At 43.1% G+C, this 18,944-nt stretch overlaps 1 protein-coding gene across 2 annotated transcripts in view; it reads left to right on the top strand.

Moving 5' to 3' along the window:
* Nucleotides 1–18,944, top strand: part of UBAP2 (ubiquitin associated protein 2) — a 77,307-nt gene that overhangs the window by 14,063 nt on the left and 44,300 nt on the right. For both annotated transcript variants that reach the window (XM_033164538.1, XM_033164539.1), the window contains exons 2-7: nucleotides 8,929–9,068; nucleotides 10,538–10,615; nucleotides 11,056–11,166; nucleotides 16,031–16,184; nucleotides 16,984–17,061; nucleotides 18,758–18,812. In XM_033164538.1, the coding sequence (XP_033020429.1) occupies nucleotides 8,970–9,068; nucleotides 10,538–10,615; nucleotides 11,056–11,166; nucleotides 16,031–16,184; nucleotides 16,984–17,061; nucleotides 18,758–18,812 (575 nt within the window). In that variant the 5' untranslated portion in view covers nucleotides 8,929–8,969. The remainder of the gene's footprint in view (nucleotides 1–8,928; nucleotides 9,069–10,537; nucleotides 10,616–11,055; nucleotides 11,167–16,030; nucleotides 16,185–16,983; nucleotides 17,062–18,757; nucleotides 18,813–18,944) is intronic.

Genomic DNA, 18,944 nt, shown 5'->3' on the forward strand with positions numbered 1-18,944 from the left:
TACATTTATTTATTTATTTATGTATTTATTTATTTGTAAGAGAGCTTTAGTGTGAGCAGTTGATTTGGTCTTTAATACATTTATACGTGTCAGGAAATCCCCCTCCCCACGGCTGGTAGCATCCCAGGATCGTTTGCAGTACAGGGAACCACCCCCTTTGTTCAGCAGTTCGTCATCTCCCTCCTCAGCAGGAAGCAACCATTCCTCCAGTGGGGAGGGGGAGTTGGAGGCAGGAAGTCGGTGCAGGGGCTGTGAAGGGATCGCAGAGCCTGAGCGCCAAGGGGGAAGCGGGGAACAGGGACAGTTTCCTGCGCCCCGAGTTCGCAGACAGGAAAGACGTGGAAGGGGGAGGTGGGGGTTTAGAATCCCGCGCCTCTTTTGCTGGACCAAGAACCGGAAGGGTTCATTCCCGGACTTTGCGAAGGGATGAGATGGACGTTTGAACTTTTGCTCCACTGTAAATATCTGCACAATAAAGAACTTTGTTTTTAGAAGTTCTGCGTTCGGCTGATTTCTCATGAGCAACAGCTGAACGTCTTGACAATACGTATCTTGCTTTCTTCAATGATAGAACTCATACATTGTGTTCTTGGACATGCTGCCATCCAGGCAATCTTTAGGCCAGACCTGCTTAGTTTCAGCAAGGTTGTTGCATAATTTGCTTTCAGCCCAAGGCCTGGTATCTTCAGAAGGTGTCATGGTGATAAGAGTGAGCAATGTGCACTGCAGTGCTCCATTCAGTAGTCATAAAATCATAGAAGTTGGAAGGGACCCCTGGGGTCATCTAGTCCAACCCCCTGCAGTGCAGGAATCTTTTGCCCAATGGCAGACTCGAATCCATGACCCTGAGATTGAGTCCCATGCTCTACCCACTAAGCTCTGTGTAAAGCAGGATGATTATGAAAAACTAGTCTGGTTGAGCGCTGAAGCCGCATAGTTGCTTTTGACTGGACTTAACCATCCAGGGGTCCTCTTTACCTTTACCTTTTAATACTAATGTAAACAATGGTTTAGCAGGAACAAGCAAGTGTGGTGTTGCGCATTGAGAACATTGCAAGCAAGCAGTTCCTTTCCTGCTTCTGCAACTCTGCCAACACCTAAGCCCTAGTTTAGTTTAGCATTGACTGTGATTCAGGCTATTGTCTTGAGTTCATAAAGTATTTGTAAACTATTGGATAAAGATACTAGGTGGTGTTCTGCTTTGTATAAGGAAGTTTCCAGTGGTAGCTGGAGTTTCCTAAAGATTTATTCCCCTTTGTTAGCTTCATGGCAAGGGAAATCTTTCAACTCAAAAGCATTTGCACAGGAAATGTTCTAGTGGACATTTTGTGGATTTCAGACTACTCAGAAAGGAAGTTCCTGAGGAAAAGTGTTCGTAAGACAATATGTGTTTTGATACTTTGCTATTCTCTGTGGAAACGAATGGCAACAATGAGCTATACTACATTTTGAGCAACATGCCAGTGTTTGCAAACCCCCTTCCCTCCACTTTCCCCCATTTATTCCATTGATGAATTCTTTGGTGCAGAAATCCAGAGGGCCTGAGGCTTCGAAGCAAGACCTCATGTTTGGCAAGTGTGCTGCACCTTTCCTTTGGAATGAGCGCTCTCACTCAAGTAGTGCTTATTGGTCTGCAGCTCTTAAGATGATTGCTAAGTAGTTCTCTGAGGGTTGGATTTCATGCACTTACAGAGTTGCAAACCTCATCAGCACAAAGCTCATCCTAACACTTGGCGGGATGTCAGGCTGTCTGGAGTGGTATTCGGATGATTCACTGACACGGTGCCATCTAGGCTGTGTCGTACCAAAACTCAGTAAAGATTGAAAGTACAAGTGTCATCCCACTTATGTGTGTGTGAGGCCAGGAAATAAATAAATAAATAAATAAATAAATAAATAAATAAATAAATAAATACTGGTAAGTAGAGTCAAACAAGGAAATGGTGGGAGAGAGCTGGAGAGTCCTCCCTAGTGGCTTCTGAGGAGACCCTCCCTAGAGCCCAGAGGACTTTTCATACCTTATTGTCTTATTTTAAGCAAGACAGCATAAAAATGTACTTGGGATTTGCCTTTGGTAGCAATTAAGCTACAAACTTTATTAAATTAGATTGCTGGTTTCCATCAAATAATTCACCAGAGGTGTTGCTTTTAGTCTATAAAGCCCTTAGCTTGGAACCAGTTTGCCCACTGCAGTCTGCAGAACTGGCATTGTTACAAGTGCCACGTAATACCCGTTCCACTTGTTCTTTCAGTGTGGCAGCACCTACCCTTTGGAACTCCCCGCTTATTGATACCAGGCAGGCACCTTTCACTGTACTCTTTTTGACACCTGGTACAAACATTTTTTGTTTAGGCGAGCTTACCCAGATAAGTTGAATACTTATGTGTGTTCTAATTCATTTTTTAGCTTATTGCTAGGAGCCAGTGTAGTGTAGTGGTTAAGAGCGGTAGACTCGTAATCTGGTGAATCGGGTTCGCATCTCCGCTCCTCTACATGCAGCTGCTGGGTGACCTTGGGCTAGTCACACTTCTCTGAAGTCTCTCAGCCCCACTCACCTCACAAAGTGTTTGTTGTGGGGGAGGAAGGGAAAGGAGAATGTGAGCCGCGTTGAGACTCCTTTGGGTAGTGATAAAGCAGGGTATCAAATCCAAACTCCTCTTCTTCTCTTCTTTATGTTTTAAATAGTAGTTTTTAACTGTTTCTACTGATAATATGGTTTATTCTCTTTGTAAACCTCTTTGAGGTTTTATTTTTTTTACAATCAAGTGGTGCATACATTTTACTAAATACTGTAAATAAATAACTCTGGGAAATGTTTTATTTTTTAGGGGGGAAAGGGAGCTGAGGCTCCTGTTCATTCCTGTGCCACTAACAAAGCAACAGTTCCCAAGGTTCCTTAATAGCTTAATGTGTATGTAGCAGCATATAGATGACCTGCTAACCTTCCTAGCATTAGTCCCTGGCTGCTGAAACCTTTTGTTCTTTTTTGACATTGGCAGTTGGGATCTCTTGGTCCCTTCATTCTTCTGTCTTTCAACAAGCTAATGTTGCCCATTACTTGTGTGCATTAGGGGCAGATATATGCTTCTTGGCCAGGGGCATTGGGAGTATGGTCACCTGTGATCTCCCGATTAACTTCTGAGCCCTCAGCTCGGCTATTTTTAGCAAGCGTTGCTTCTCTGCTTCTATTCTGGGGAAATATTTCGAACTTGTTCCAGGGGGAGGGGGAGCAGTTTAGAAAGTTCAGGAGAGTGCAGTGTATCTGCTTGTGTGTAAGCAGAACACACACAAGTTGTTCCCCTCATCTGGCAAAAGCATGCAATGTCCTGGCCTTGGCTCACTGCACTTTGTTTCCTTGTACTTTGTTAGGTTTATAAGAATCTTGCTCTTAAATGTAAATTCCTAGCAACTGGTATGTAGCTGTTGTGCCTTAGGCTTCTTGAGTAGAATTCAAAGCCGAGTGCTGCTTTGTCTAGCCTTCCCTGATCCGGTGCCTTCCAGATGTTTTGAAGTACAGCTGGATGGGACTGTTTGGAGTCATGGTTCAGAACATTTGGAGGGCACCAGACTGGGGGACACTGGTTTATTGGCTCACTTGAAATCTAAAATGGTCTGGTGGATAGAGGCTAAGATCTGGGTTCAAAATACGAACATAGGAAGCTGCTTTGTACAGACTATGGGTCCATCTAGCTTAGTATTGCTTGCATTGACTAACAGTGGCTTTCCAGGGTTTTATACAGCATTCTCTCCCAGCCCTACTTGGAGATGCTATTTGGAATTGAACCTGGGACCTTCTGCATGCAAAGCAGAGGCTCTACCTCTAACTGTTCTCAAGCTACTTCCTCTTCCAGAGCCAGTTTGGTGTAGTGGTTAGGAGCGGCAGACTCGTAATCTGGGGAACCGGGTTCGTGTCTGCACTCCTCCACATGCAGCTGCTGGGTGACCTTGGGCTAGTCACACTTCTCTGAAGTCTCTCAGCCCCACTCACCTCACAGAGTGTTTGTTGTGGGGGAGGAAGGGAAAGGAGAATGTTAGCCGCTTTGAGACTCCTTCGGGTAGTGAAAAGCGGGATATCAAATCCAAACTCTTCTTCTTCTTCTTCTTCTTCTTCCACCAACCCCCTTCTTAATGCCTATTTAATGAAATCTGTCTTCCCTAGCATTCCTTTACCATTTCACTCCACCCTAATTCATCCCTATCAGTGTGGTCTGAACTCTTCTCCCCAGTCCTCTGTTTGGGACTGTTACTTCTCTTTGCTGCAGACACAACAGTGTTGGTGCGATGTGAATGTCAAACAATAACCACATCCACCTTCTCTCCTCATAATCTTTAGTCTCTGGCCCCATAGGCACAGGCTGAGCTAGTTTGCATGTTGCATTAAACCACAGTTAAAAAACAACACCTATGCCCACGTACGATGCTGAAAAGTTATTTTGCTCCTTGCCTATTCTTGCTGCTGTTGTGACACTGGGAAACAAAGCTGGATTTTGTCTTGTTGTGATGTCCAAACCTAGACCCATGGTTTAGCCATGAACAGTTGGCCAAGAATAAACCATGCGGACGGCTCATGGCTTGTTTGGGGAACAACACACCATGAGCCTCAGCTTGGACACCACAACAAACCAGAGTGTGGCTGGGGTAGGGGAGGAGTACAGCAGAAGCGTCTCAGAAGTGTTGCACCATCATACTGTTTGTTCACATTAAGCCAACCTATATCTGGTTTTTTAAAACTATAACTTCATTTTAATTGTTTGGGGACTGTATGAAATGTTTCTCATTTCTTCACCCCACTTTTCCACTCGTACTTTTGATTTTTCTGAAAAAATCCATACCATCCTTCAAGCCTAAAGGAAACAGGCTAAGCAGACCCAGCCATCTTAAAAGTATAAAATAGCCAGAACTTGAGTTCTAGCTGAGATTTTAGGTCTTAACCGATCCTCTTCTCCTTCCACACACAATGGTTCTCTTCTCTCCCCTCAATCTCCTTCCAGTGTGCCACCCCCTCCAAACTCAAAAGCTCAAACCCTGGGTATAAGAATACTATTACCTGCTTGTTCCTGTAGTAGGCACACTACTGAGTTGCATGTTAAAGTAGTCTTTGGTTGAGTAGACATGGAGCTTTAATAATAGGCTTTTAGTCTTCCATCCTCTAGTAGGAACATCACAAAGTGATTTGTAAACATATTTTAGGAGTACAAAATGCTGCCCTCTGCCACATCACCATTGTAAAGGAATTATAAGTTCTGTAAGAGCCTGATTTTCTTGCTCCAGTTCAGGAAGATTATGTGTCTTGAAAAGAACAATGGTTATAATGTTCAGTTCTTTGCTTCTACTTGACCTTGTAACAGGGGAATCTCCCTCAGTTTTTTTTTTTAAATTTTTAAAACACACAACTGAACCAGAGGCCTGCATTCTGAGACCTGGAGATGGTGTTATGAGTACAGCAACCCCCATGTTCCCCAATCTTTCCACTTCAGGTGGAGTCAGGGAAGAGGAAGAATGCATTTCTGTGCTTCTCTTTTCTCTAAGGCAGATGTTTTCAGCCTTTTTGAGTCCATGGCTCCCTTGACCCAACTACATTTTTTTCTGCGGCACCCCTGTGGGACTCAGGAGCCCAGTTATGTCACCCTTTGCCTGCAGAGCTGGCAGCCTCTCGCCCTTTTTCAAACACCCTCCCTTGTGGAGTGTGCCCTCAACCTCCTTGCAGTAGGGAGCAGCAATGTCCCTCTGGCCTCCCAGGAGCCTTTTAGCTGTTCTGGGCGAGTCTGGGCCCCACCTCCTGGACCAGGTAGAAATTGGGAAAGGTTTCTCCAAGATATTTTCATTTTGTAGAGGGAATATTTAGAGTTATTAGGAGTGCCAAGGTGGCTTTTGGGATTGTTCTGTGTGCTGAAATAATAGGGAATATTTCCTAAATTTTGAAGGGTGAAGGATTGGTTTTCTGTGGAGTATATGTCTGTGTGCGCCCTAAAATTGTATAACAACATTGTCATAAGCAAATTGCTTCTGCTCCAACCTGAATAAATTAATTCTAGCTGTTAAAGCTGCCTTTCCAGTACAAAAAAATATCCAAAACAAAAGAACCAGAAAACATCCTTACAATAAGAGAGCAGACCAGTTACATACTAGTAGCCTTGGAACTGCTTCAGGCATCCCCAAACTTCAGCCCTCCAGATGTTTTGGACTACAATTCCCATCATCCCTGACCATTGGTTATGTTAGCTGGGGATCATGGGAGTTGTAGGCCAAAACATTTGGAGGGCCGCAGTTTGGGGATGCCTGCGTTAGATGGTTGCAGATAACGGGTAAGAAATGTGTGGAAGCTGCAGTGAAGAAATGGCACAACGAAAGGGAAAACCTGGCTACTTGTAAGCATCAGAAATCTTGAAAGGTCTTGGATACAGAATCTAGGCATCATTGCAGATTTTTAGGGAGCAAATTTCTAGCCCTTTCAGTGGAATGTGAAGGTACAACAAAATTTATTTGTGAATAGTTCTTGCAAAAGAATTGGGGCCAGTTCATAGGGCCAGTTTGACATTCCAGTGGCTGCATAAACTTGGTATTTTGTGACCTTATGAATGCCCTCACTTGCCTTAAAACGAGCAGTCAAATTGGGTGTGTTTCATGTCTTAGATTAAGCAGTACCTCAGAAAAGCTTGAGCTATAGACTTTCTGCACATCATATTGCACAAGTAGCACTTTATGCCTCTTCCTTTCCATACTGCTATCACATTATATGGCTTGTGCAAATGGGCCTCAAGTAGTGAAAAGTCTGCTGAGTAGGCGATCTTAGATCATCTTCAAAGTAGCAGACAAGCTGGGCTTTGCCAGGTTCAGTCATAATGGAATGTGGTCTTCTGGGTCAGATCCTGCAGCCACTTCCAGGTACAGGCAGCTCTCTTTAGTTACCGGTAACTATGCAAGAGCTCAAGGAAGTGGTGGTTTGTTTGTTTGTTTTTGCCATATCTCTGGAGTGATTCTTTCCTTATTGCATTCAACGTTTCAGTTGCTGAGTATATAGGCTTGGCCAAATAAAAGCTAAATTTGTTAATAGCTGGAAGAGGAGGTTAAAATTAAGACTGTGCAAAGCTACACCCAGCTTTGTCAGAGTTTCCTTCTAAATGGTTTGGGAGAAATTCTCAGGACTTTAAGGTGGGGTAGTACTTGCCTGTCATCGTATGAGCCGGTCCAATGACTTCCTTCCTTCCCCACTTCCATTTTTATTTTAAAACTGTGTGGACCATGGGGGTAACCATCATTTCCCCTTTGGTATGGATGCAGTACTATTACATAGTGTCTTCCCAGGGACATTAGCAGCTGTTAAAGTACAAAGTGTGCAGCAGCTGTGATGCCAGTGGGCACTTAGCTGACCTGTGGTTTCGCTTTAAAAAGAAAGGAAGAGGAGACCCAAACTCTTAGATCAGCTCATTCTGAGATCTGCAAGTACTTTACTCCCACATTTTGGGTGGGTTTTCACACCCCACCCATGATCCATGAAATGTTGGGAAATTGAGGAAACTAAGACATTTGGGTCAGCCCTATTTAGAATGCTAGTGAGACTGCACCAAGTCAGCATCTGACTCCATAGCATGCTGTAAGACTTCTTCAGATAGCTAAAATGTTATGAGTTTGTGTTTGCAGTTGTTACTGTTTGCATATAACAACATCCCACAGGCTGCTCATTTCTGGTACAGTGGTGCCTCGCTAGACGAAAATAATTCGTTCTGTGAGTGTCTTCGTCTAGCGATTTTTTTCGTCTAGCGAAGCACCAATGCAAATAGCAGTTTTCGCGCGACGAAATTTTTTCCCCCCGTCTTGCGAGGCAGCCCCATTGACAATTTCGTCTTGCGGGGCAGCCTTCCACTAGCAAATGCCTTTCGTCTAGCGAGTTTTTCGTCTAGCGAGGCATTCGTCTAGCGGGGCACCACTGTATGTTGGTTTGACCTAAGCAATCACAGTAGACTGGGACCTCCTCTCTCCCAGATTTTTTCAATGAGCTTGTGGAGTTGTTGTGTAAGTTCAACTCTGCCCACTTGAAGACTTCAGCAGGTATCCCATCAGGTCCGCTGGCTTCGTTGTTTTTCATTTGGTTAATAGCTGTACACAAGTTCCCCAGATTTGGAGATACTAAGCCACTTGGTCAAAGGACCACTGTCACCAGCCATAGCCATGATTGTGCCTGTGTTAAGATGAATGGAGGCAATCTCCCCCCCCCACACACACACATGAGCACATGAATTTACAATTAGAAAAAGTGGAATAGGAGTAGGTAGCTCTTCTTAAATCTCATACCTTTACTCATACCTCACTTTTCTCTACTTGCCATTTGAACTGATATTAAAAGGAATTGATGCCTTGGAGAATGTAGAAACAGAGTTAATTCAGATCCCCCCCCCTTTGTGGTGAAGTACCCTTGATGGGAATCACTTCATTAATCTCATGTGGTAGCAGCTGATATGGACCACATTAAAGGAAAGCTTTAGGTACAAAAGATGCAAACAACCGCGTAACCCATTTTCTGTCTTCAAGTGGATTTTGGGCTTGCAATTTCTAGACAGCTCGACTTCTGTGCTGCACAGGAAACTACTTTTAAAGTTGGGGTAGGTTCCTAACACAGCTTGTAAAATGTCACCTCTTATTCAAGGAAATGAAGCCTGAGATCTCTCAGTGTTCAAGCAAAATAGCCTTTTGGACCCTGGCCCCACCCTTCTCTGCAGTTAGGAGTTTTGAGGTAGCGCCTTGCCAGACCTTTTAGGAAATGCATATCTACTTCCCATGTGTGCTAAAAAAAAAGAATGTCACATTGCTACTTGGGACATGAACATAATTAGCTATTTTTTGTGTTAATCTGTATACTGTCATTTATGCCAGTTTTTCATATTGGAAACAGTGCTTAACTCAGCTGGATTTTTTTCCTCTCTTTTCAGATTTTCTATTTTGTACATACATTGTTTTGTATATACTGTATATGATGACTTCGGTGGGCAGTGAACGTACCCGGGGCACTCGAGACAAAGCGCAGATTTCAGCCACGCAGCTGACGCAACCACAGAAACCAGTAGTACAGGTATTGGTGTGAACATTCTGGATCCATGTATCTGTAATTCTTAACCTGTAAGAATTAATCAAGATCAAGCAATGATGTCGAAAATACCATTCCTCAGTGGGTTTACACATGACAGCCCATAAAATTCATCTTACCTACTTGAATTAGGAGTGCTTACCATCCAATCTAGGATTGCAAACCCATGGCCTTTCAAACTTTGCTCCAACTAAAAGTTTAAATTTTACTTAAATTTTAAATGAATTTTTAAAACTAAAAAACAACAACAAAAAAACCAAGTTTTCTGTAGCTCACATTTCAGAACTGCCAATGGTAAATGACACAATGCCCAGTAATGTAACTGGATCAAAAAATCATTATTCATTACTTACACTGGCAATATCACAGCTTGACTTATTATTTACTAGATTTTTAAAATGTGGGTTGTAAAACTGGTTCTTACATTAGAATTTACAGTTTTTGGGGAATATTCTCCGGAGAATTTTCTAGCAGACAATATTCTCGAGAATATTCTCACCTTACATCACTATGCCTAACTGTTTAAAGGTTAAAACAAAATAAAATAAAATAAATTCCTTCCAGGAGCACCTTAGAGACCAACTAAGTTTCTTCTTGGTATGAGCTTTTGACACGAAAGCTCATACCAAGAATAAACTTAGTTGGTCTCTAAGGTGCTACTGGAAGGAATTTTTTATTTTATTTTGTTTTGACTATGGCAGACCAACATGGCTACCTACCTGTTTAAAGGTTGCTTTCTTAGATGTATTGGTTAAAATAACACCAGCCTTTATTTCTGGTGGCTTTTTTTTACCCATGGTGCTCTGCCTTCCCAGTAGGATTCCTGTTTGGGGAGTGGGGGAAATACCAGCACCCCTTGCCCCATTCCACCAGCCAGAACCATGCCAGTGCTCTGAAATAAACACTTTATTGAATTAAATTATGTGCAAAGATTGAGTGGCAGAATTAGGCAAAACATGGGCAGGAGATTCAGGGTTTGTAGTTCTCTGATTAGGGCTCATAATAGGCCATGCACCTGAACCGTGGTTCCTTTGATAATTTAGATAAAACTTAACAACTTTTTCTTGTGCACAATGCTAAATTATCTGTCTTAAGAACTGTTCTGTGAGGGATTGGCACTGGTTGTTCCCCCCCCCCCTTTTATTTGCCTGCAATCTGGAGTTTGGGCTGGCTTGTTAGATAGGAAAGGATGCCTCAGTGTTTCTTCCCCTTGAAGTTAAAAATAAAACAGGAGTGGGGAACCAGTAGACTTCCAGGTGATGTTGGACTCCAGTTCCCATCCACCCTAGTCAGCATGGCCAGGGGATGATGGGAGTTGTAATTCACCTGTATCTGGAATGCCACAGGTTCCACACCCTTGGAACAAAAGAACAAATTGTGGGAGACTCAAGCATTTGGGGGAAATTTTGGCTTTGCGTGTGTATTTCTATAACCGATCTGTTTGTGCTTCCCAGGCAACAGCGGAACAAATTCGCCTTGCTCAGATGATCTACGATAAGAATGATGCAGACTTTGAGGATAAAGTGAAACAGGTATATGTTTTTCCCCTCTCCCTGGTGAGTGGGCAGGTTGGCTTTCATCGACTGGTGGAGACTACCCTTTGCTACTTCAAGCCTAGTTTAAGTCCACTTGCTTACTAAAACTTCAGCTTGAATAATAATAATTATGAGCTGTATTCAGCTAAGTTTCAGTCAGAGTAGACATTCATTTAACTTGGATCCATTCATTTCCGTGGGTCCACTCTGACTGAAACTTAGCTGAATACAGCACTATAACCAGGCCCATGCAGAGCTTGTCTGAGGCCTGGGGCAACTTGTATTGCTACCCACCCAGTGCCTTTGGGATGGTGTGTGTGTATATATATAATTGTAGGTATATTTTAAACCTATTTTTCAGCTTGTTGCCTAGACTCCCTTTGTCGTGTTATCAAGGTCTCTTTAATGTGACTCATATATTTGTGGTTTTTTTCCAGCTTATGGAAGTGACTGGGAAGAATCAGGATGATTGCATAGTGGCTCTACATGACTGTAATGGAGATGTGAACAGAGCAATCAATATCTTGCTGGAAGGGAACTCTGACACAGTAAGGACTCTAGATCCTTTTCTTAAGCCTTGTCTGAAGAGTTAACACATGGAGACTTCCTGCTTTTCATTGTGGAATGAAAAGCTGTGGCCAACTAAGAAAGATGTCAAATACTTAACGTTTTAGATACAACTTTGTTATATGCAGGTTTCAAAAATCTTTAAAACTAGTGAAACTCTGAAATTGGCCCCCAGCTCACTCAGTTAACATGTATCTTAACTGGAAGAAATTCAGTTGTCTATCACTGGGAAAAGAAATGTTTTCTAAACAGACTTGAGCCCTTCCAAGAAATTAAACACTGGAAAGAGCTAGTGAATTTTAAGTAGCCTGAGGTTATTTCGCTGTGTGACATCACAGTCACAAAGTGGTGCCTTGACTGGTCACAGCAATAACATCTCTGTGTATCAATTTCTGATGCTCTTTAAAAAGGTAAAGGGACCCCTGACCGCTAGGTCCAGTTGTGAACGACTCGGGGGTCGCGGCATTCATCTCGCTTTACTGGCTGAGGGAGCCGGCGTACAGCTTCTGAGTCATGTGGCCAGCATGACTAAGCCGCTTCTGGTGAACCAGAGCAGTGCACAGAAATGCCGTTTACCTTCCCGCCAGAGCGGTACCTATTTATCTACTTGCACTTTGACGTGCTTTCGAACTGCTAGGTGGGCAGGAGCTGGGACCGAGCAATGGGGGCTCACCCCGTCACGGTTATTCGAACCGCCGACCTTCTGATTGGAAAGCCCTAGGCTCAGTGGTTTAGACCATAGCGCCACTCTTTAGCCTTAGGTAATAACATTACCCCATAGCACACCAGTAGAATAAACAGTACCTATTCTAAATGTGGTTACACCATAGATTTTATAGCGATATTATAATATTGGAAGTTCGATTCTTCAGTTGCTTTCCTAATGATCCCTGTTTGGAGAGGTGCTTTGGGAACATTTCAGTCTTTTTTGTTTTAACATTCCTGAACAATTTAGTATCACCAGCAAACCTGGCCACCTCACTGCTCAACCCTAGCTCTAGATTGTTTATGAACAGGTTAAAAAGCACAGGTACCAATACTGATCATTGCAGGACTCCACTTTCAACATCTCTCCGTTAGGAGGACTGTTCATTTTTTCCTACTCTCTGTTTCCTGTTACTTAACCACTCACTGGTCCATAAGAAGGCCTCTCTTCTTATTCCATGACTGCTAAGCTTACTCAGTCAGGAGTCTTTGGTGAAGTATTTTGTTGAAAGATTTTGGAAAGTCCCAAGTACACTATGCCAACTGTATCACCTCTATCTATACGCTTGTTGATACTCTCAAAGAATTCTAAATAGGTTCGTGAGACAGGACGTGCCATTGCAAAAGCCGTGCTGGCTCTACTTCCTCAAGGCTTGTTCTTCTCTGTGCTTTGTTATTTTACCTTTATCAATATTTTTCACCAGTTTTCCAGTTAAGTATCTGAGGAACAAGTTACATTTTGTTAGAAGTTCAGCAATTACACACCTGAGTTCTTTGATAACTCTCAGGTGGATGCCACCCAGACCTGGTGTTTTGTCAGTTTTTATTTTGTCTGTTAGGCCTAGAACTTCATTCCACATCATCACTATCTGCCTCAGTTCCTTAGACTCGCTTCCTGCAAAAGTTTGTTCAGGTACTGGAGTCTGCAGACCTGGCTTGTGGGGATCTAATTAATTTTACTAGAACCCTGAGATACACCAGCCAAAGCCAGGTATAAAATAGTGGCAGGAAGGGGGGGGGCAATAACCTCATAATTCAGGAAAAGGATTCCTTGTAGGGGATTCCTCATTTTGAGCCCAGGAAATTGTTTTCAGTACCAGGACTGAGCTTACACTAAAATCTGCTCTCCCCCATAATCCCCACTCACTTTTCTTTAACTCAGCTGCCTAATTTAGAAGGGAGGAAAAGGTCTTGTTGTTCTTATTAAATAATTTGGTGTCAGAATCCTTGCTGATCCACTGCCAATCACTCTGAGATTTACTGGTAGAACCCTAATCTACTCTCTGCACACCCCTGTTTTAGAGTGCTACGTGCTAAAAAGCAGTCCAGTGGAATTAACATCTAGATTCATCTTTCTGTCCTGCTACCAGTTAGAATTTCTGATGCAGTTTTCTTCAAACAAACAGGATATTGACCCTGGATCTGGAGAGCCTGGAAGTCTCTAAGTCTAAAGGAGCAGGTGAACGGGAGGTCTGCCCTGGAAAACTGGCAAAGCACTTAAGTTGTTCACCTGCTTAGGACGAACTATCCCTGACCCTTGATACCTGCTATCAGGGTTCTATAATGTGAAGGTGTCTGCAAATGCTCAACTGGGGTACTCAAATGTAACTTTGACTACTCCTGCATAGGACTGTGTTTGATGTTTTAAAAAATAAGGCCCCAAGAAAACCAAAGCTTCCAAATTTACTTTTTTCCTTTCTTCCCAAATTCCAGTTTTGCTGGTTATGGAGGACAATGAATTGTATGGGATATTTCAAGCTGCTCCCCCCCCCTTTATTTTGGGAACTGTTAGAAAGTGGAACAGACTCCATAGGGAACTCTTCTTCATTGTAGGTTTTTAAGCAGATGTTGGATGGCCATCTGTCATGGATGCTTTAGTTGAGATTCCTGCATTGCAGGGCGGTGGAGTAGATGACTCTCGGGGTCTCTTCCAGCCCTACAATTCTGTAATTTTTCAACCACTTCTCTGGTTTCTGAGATATTAGTAGGCATTGCCCCCACACACTCAAGTATATGTTTGCAACATAAGGTTTAGGAACTTGCTGCTTTCTTGAAAAATAGGAGCTCAGATTCTCTGGAAGCTGAATTCTGTGTTCAGCAGCTTATACTCCTCTACTATTTCTTCTGCCCTGTAGAATTTCGACCTTTGTGGTTCACTGTGTGTGGAATGAAGATGGACAGCTCTTTGCCTGCTTTATTATGATAAAACAAGAAAACCTATCACTATATGTTTGTGAGGGACTGTGATGCCCTCGTGAGCTTACTATCTGCGTTTTGAATTGGGACAAAAGAGACATAAGTCTTCTTCATAGTCTCACTCTCATATCTGGAGTGAGACTATACACTACCTAAATCAGGACTTTCTAGAATTAAAACAGCTGGTATTTCCTCCCCGTCACATTCTGGGCTGATTTGCTCGCTGTTAGGGGGTGGAACCTAAACCTCATTCCCCACCCCAACTGCTCCATGAACCAGCATCAGAGGGGATTCTCTTTCCCTGGAACCTAAGAAAAGCAAAAGCCTTTTGAGCCTCTTAGTGGGTACAGGAAAGATAAGTTTAGGTTCTCTTTTGCTTGCTGGCAAATTGGCTGTTGAGTTGGGGAGAGATGACATTGGTGGAAAGCATTTTGGTAGTCAAGTCACTTTGAGACGTGCATATATTTTTCTTGGTATATTTTTCTTTGCTCTTTGACCAGTCCTGTTTGGGCCAGGATATTCCCCTTGTAATTCAGGTTAAGCTATGTAGATCAAGCAAATACCTGTATGTTACATTCATTCAGAATTAATAACTGAGTGACAAAGCTCTGGGCATGTCTTTCTCAAGGGAAAACCAGCCTGGCACCACTGGATTTTCAATCGTTATTTATATACCACCATTGGCATTGTCAGACTGATCTCCTCCTTCCGCCTTCTCCCTCCACTCCCTTCTCATTTGTGTCTTGTGGAACAGCATCTCGTTTTCATTTGAACTGATATGAGACATTTTTGGAGATAGCATTTGCCTGGAAAGTGGATAAAAATAAAGTACAAATTAGTCCAAAAAAGCAGCAAAACTCACCTCCCTGCCCGCCAATTCTTGCTTTTTAACCAGCATCCACATGTGCCACAACTCAAGAACCAATAGACAAGATATTCTGGGAAATTTCCCCCTTTATCGTTGAACATGTTGGCAGTTGTTGCAAGACTTGAGCAGCCAAAAAAAATCCCCACTTCCACCATCCATGGGGGCCACGTGAAATGAGACAGCAGAGTATAACGGTAGGGTTTTGTACCCTAATCAGTAATGCAGGGATGTATCTCAAGACCAGTTGGGATACAGTACCAAAGTTAGTCATGAGATATTAGCATAGCCCCATCTCCCTTGTCCACTGGCCATGCTTGCTGGGGGATGTTGGGGGTTATAGTCCAACAATATCTAGAGACCCAAGGTTAGGGAAGGCTGATAAAAGCGGGTGGGAGGCAGATTTCAGTTCGGGTTCCAACCCCTTCTCAGATGCAGTTGTGCTGATGATCCTGCTTATGAAATGGGCCTAAATATGTCCTGCCTTAGTCATTAATAGTAAGGAAAGAGGCTATGAGCCAAACACCTACATGGTATTAAATGTGTGGTTTAATGTTGTATGGACTTAAAAAACGTAGATAACTAGGCTTTGACAAAAAAGAGCAACCCACCTCTGATACTATTTGGCATGAGTGATAGCCTCACTCCTAGCCAAATAGCCATGGATGAGAAGGGTGATTTTAATCAGGACTATAGTATTTTGGGGTGTGTGTGTGTGTGTATTTAACCCCCCTCCCTCTTCCCCAAGGTCTGGATCTTGATTTGCCTATTTACAGTTTAAATAAATAAGTAAATAATGTTAAGCCCCTGTTTTAATCTCACAAAGTTTATCCCTGTAAAAACGCTTTGCCATTAAAATGCCATAGGGATTAATTCCATTCCAAGGATGCTGGATTAGTGTTGATGGTTTCTAGGCTTTGCAGGTGCCCCTGAGGGTTTGTTTGACAATGGACCTTGCACGTCTGAAGGGCTGTAAAAGGTTCCCATAGAGCTTAGGGGTTTTACACTGGAAGATATTCTCAAGGCAGTCTTTAAACCCCTTTTGAATTGTTCTGTGTTTTCCTTCTCCACCCAAATAGACTTCGTGGGAGACAGTGGGAGGAAAGAAGAAAAGTCTTGGAAAAGAGAGTTCAGAAAACAAAGAGAACAGAGAAAAGCGAGGGGACAGAGAAGTGAGCCGTGGACGGGGAAGTTCCAGCAGACGAGGAAGAGGGGGCAGCCGTGGTCGAGAGTGTAAGCGCAGGCACCTTGCTCCTAGGAACGCGGTTGCCTTAGTTTGCCTTTGCGTTCACAGAGGAGCGTGTTGTGCTTGAGTTGCTTTGTTGTATGTTTGCAGTAGAGCACGGGGGGGAAGAACCACACACTATGCACGCAGAGCTGTTTCTCTTCAACAAAAGGATTTGCCTAGTTTGGGTACCATTTATACAGCCGTGAGAACCTGATACTGGCTTGGTTTAATGACGCTTTTCTTCTCTTCAAACAACAACAACAATAATAATAATATTGGGGTGTATTTTCTGTATTGAGTATGGGCACATGAAAATGTCTGAAAGCAGATCAAATATTTTAATTTTGGGCACTTATAGCCAGCTCGCTCTTCAACCTCAAAGGAGCTCTTAGAGCCGCTCACAAATATTTAAAAGCAGCAAATGCTCATCGCTCTTAAACACACACTCTAAAGCAGCAAGGCCAGTGCTATGCATATTGCACACAGAGTCCTAAAATATATAGCTAGATAAAAAAGAAAGACATTTCATATTCAAGGCAGGAGCTTATGGAAAGATTTAGGCATGATGTCATCAAACCATTTATCTCTGTAGGCTTCTCAGTGAACTGAGGCTTCAGCTAACAGGCAGAGTAGCACCTGCAAGTCCAAATCCTTGTGTCTTGTTAGGACCCCTCACCCTTTCCATTCTTGCTGTGTGATTCTGTCTCCTGCACAGTTGAAAAACAAAAAGTCTGATCGAGAGGGCAAGCATTCAAATTGTATATGGTAATGTTTTGCTTTCTGTATTTCTCCTCCCACATCTAGTTAGAGTAGAGGAGAATGGAGTGGAAAACAGCCAAGGAGAGAGGCCTTCTGATCGTGGGAAACGTAGCAGAGGGAGAGGTAAGACAAACCTATGAATATTTTTGTTTTCCTTTCTTGAAAAAGGAACCTTGCAAGAAATAGCTTCTGTTAAGAGCCCTCCACCCTCCAACCCTGTGCTCTACGTGCCTGATAATTCTTTTTCTTGCCCCTAAAGGGCTGCAGGACTTGTGAGCCATGCAGGCAACCATCTAGCCCAGTAGTCTGTTCTCACAGTGGCCAACCAGTGTCTAGGGGAATCCCGCAAGCAGGACCTGAGTTCTGTTTGCATTTTGTCCATGTGAATGTGGCCTAACTACTGACATAAGCACTAGGATCTTGGTGCTTCCTGCTTAAGAATCTCCTGGGACATTGCTGAAAACCAGCACCTCCTTTGCAGTTGATGCAAGATAAGCCTGAAATACTTTCAGCTCAGGGAGTATCTTAAAAAAAAAACATGCAAATGAATATCCTGCTGTATTTCAAAGCTGAAGCATGCCATCACCCTTTCACATGTGGCTTGTATTGTAAACTGTGTCCATGTCGAGGGCATAGCCTAGTCAAATGCTGAGGCTTGAAGACCCGATAGCTTCTGCCTGCATTTTTAAGCTTGTACCTGCATTTTTAAACATCTAATTTTGGGTCCAGTTTGTCACCCTTGGTTGGTGTGTTGGTGGCTCTTCCAGACCACATGATTAAAAGCAGCCTTTGTAGAATTCAGGAAGCTGAAATGTATTTGGTTAGGCTGTATTCAGTTCAGTGTTTCAAATTATGGGCGCAGCTGTGAAGATGCTGTCCTTGTAGACTAGTGATAGCAGTGTAGTATTTTAATAGATGGAGAGATTGTTTTGCTGGAAGGCTGCAAAAAGAACAAGCAGGTGGGTGGGTGGGGGGCTTGTGATGAGATTGTGGGTACAAGAGGAAGGGGTTTGTTTGAAGTAAGACTATTCTTATCCTTTCCTAACCTGCTCCCACCCCAGCTGGCCAGCAGTCTTCTGTTATTTTAGCTGGCTGTTTGCTCATAATACCAAGCTTTCATGCAGAGGGGCCAACATTATAGTAAGAGTCTGGGGAGAGTGTATAGTTCCCTAGCTATAGGACTGAAGACCACATAAGTCAGTTCCGGGGACTGAGGCACAGTGGGTGAGAATCACTGGATCCTAACCTGCAAGTTGTGGAGAGGGGCCACCTTGGAAAATAGGTTTCAGGGCCTGGCTGAAATCTCATATACTTGCTTATACCTTCAGTATTGACATATAACAAAGGGGTTTGTTTTCAAACTGGATCTAGCATCTTTAAAAGATAACTCTCCCCCAGTCTCCTTTTCTTGCAGCTGCAGGGTAAAATAATAAGTTCTCCCCCATCTCATTTTATCCCCACAACAACCCTGTGGGGTAGGTTATGTGAAGAGACAGTGGCTGGTCCAAGGTCACTCTTAATGGCTGAGTGGGGATTTCAACTCTGGACTTCCAATCCTCTAACCACTGCACCACACTGCCACTATCTGGGTTTCCCTCTAGGTATTTATGAAGAGGATAGAAAAAGAGTTTCTTTTCTGCTGTCATGCTGTCTTGCTTCCTTGTTTAAGAAGAGAGTGTGCTGTTTCTGAAGGAAATGAGAAGAGGAGAAATGGCTGAACCCTACTATCTCAAGTTGACTTCCCCTCCTGAAACCTTGGGAGCTGAATGTTCAGCTTATCCACCTTGTACCCTTAAATGAGGCTCTTTCCTTCCCACAGGATTTGGCCGTGGCAGAGGAAGAGGAGCAGGGAGATTTTCAGCCCAAGGCATGGGGTAGGTTCTTTACACCATGTCAGTGAAAGAAAATATATCAGCTAAATTAGGACCTGTCAACGCTGCTTAACTTTGTATTAAAGAAATTACACAGATCCATGTAATGGAGAATCTGTTAAACATTTGACTGTA

The sequence above is a fragment of the Lacerta agilis genome, chromosome 11, assembly GCF_009819535.1.
Source record: "Lacerta agilis isolate rLacAgi1 chromosome 11, rLacAgi1.pri, whole genome shotgun sequence".
In the NCBI taxonomy this organism is placed as follows: Eukaryota; Metazoa; Chordata; class Lepidosauria; order Squamata; family Lacertidae; genus Lacerta; species Lacerta agilis.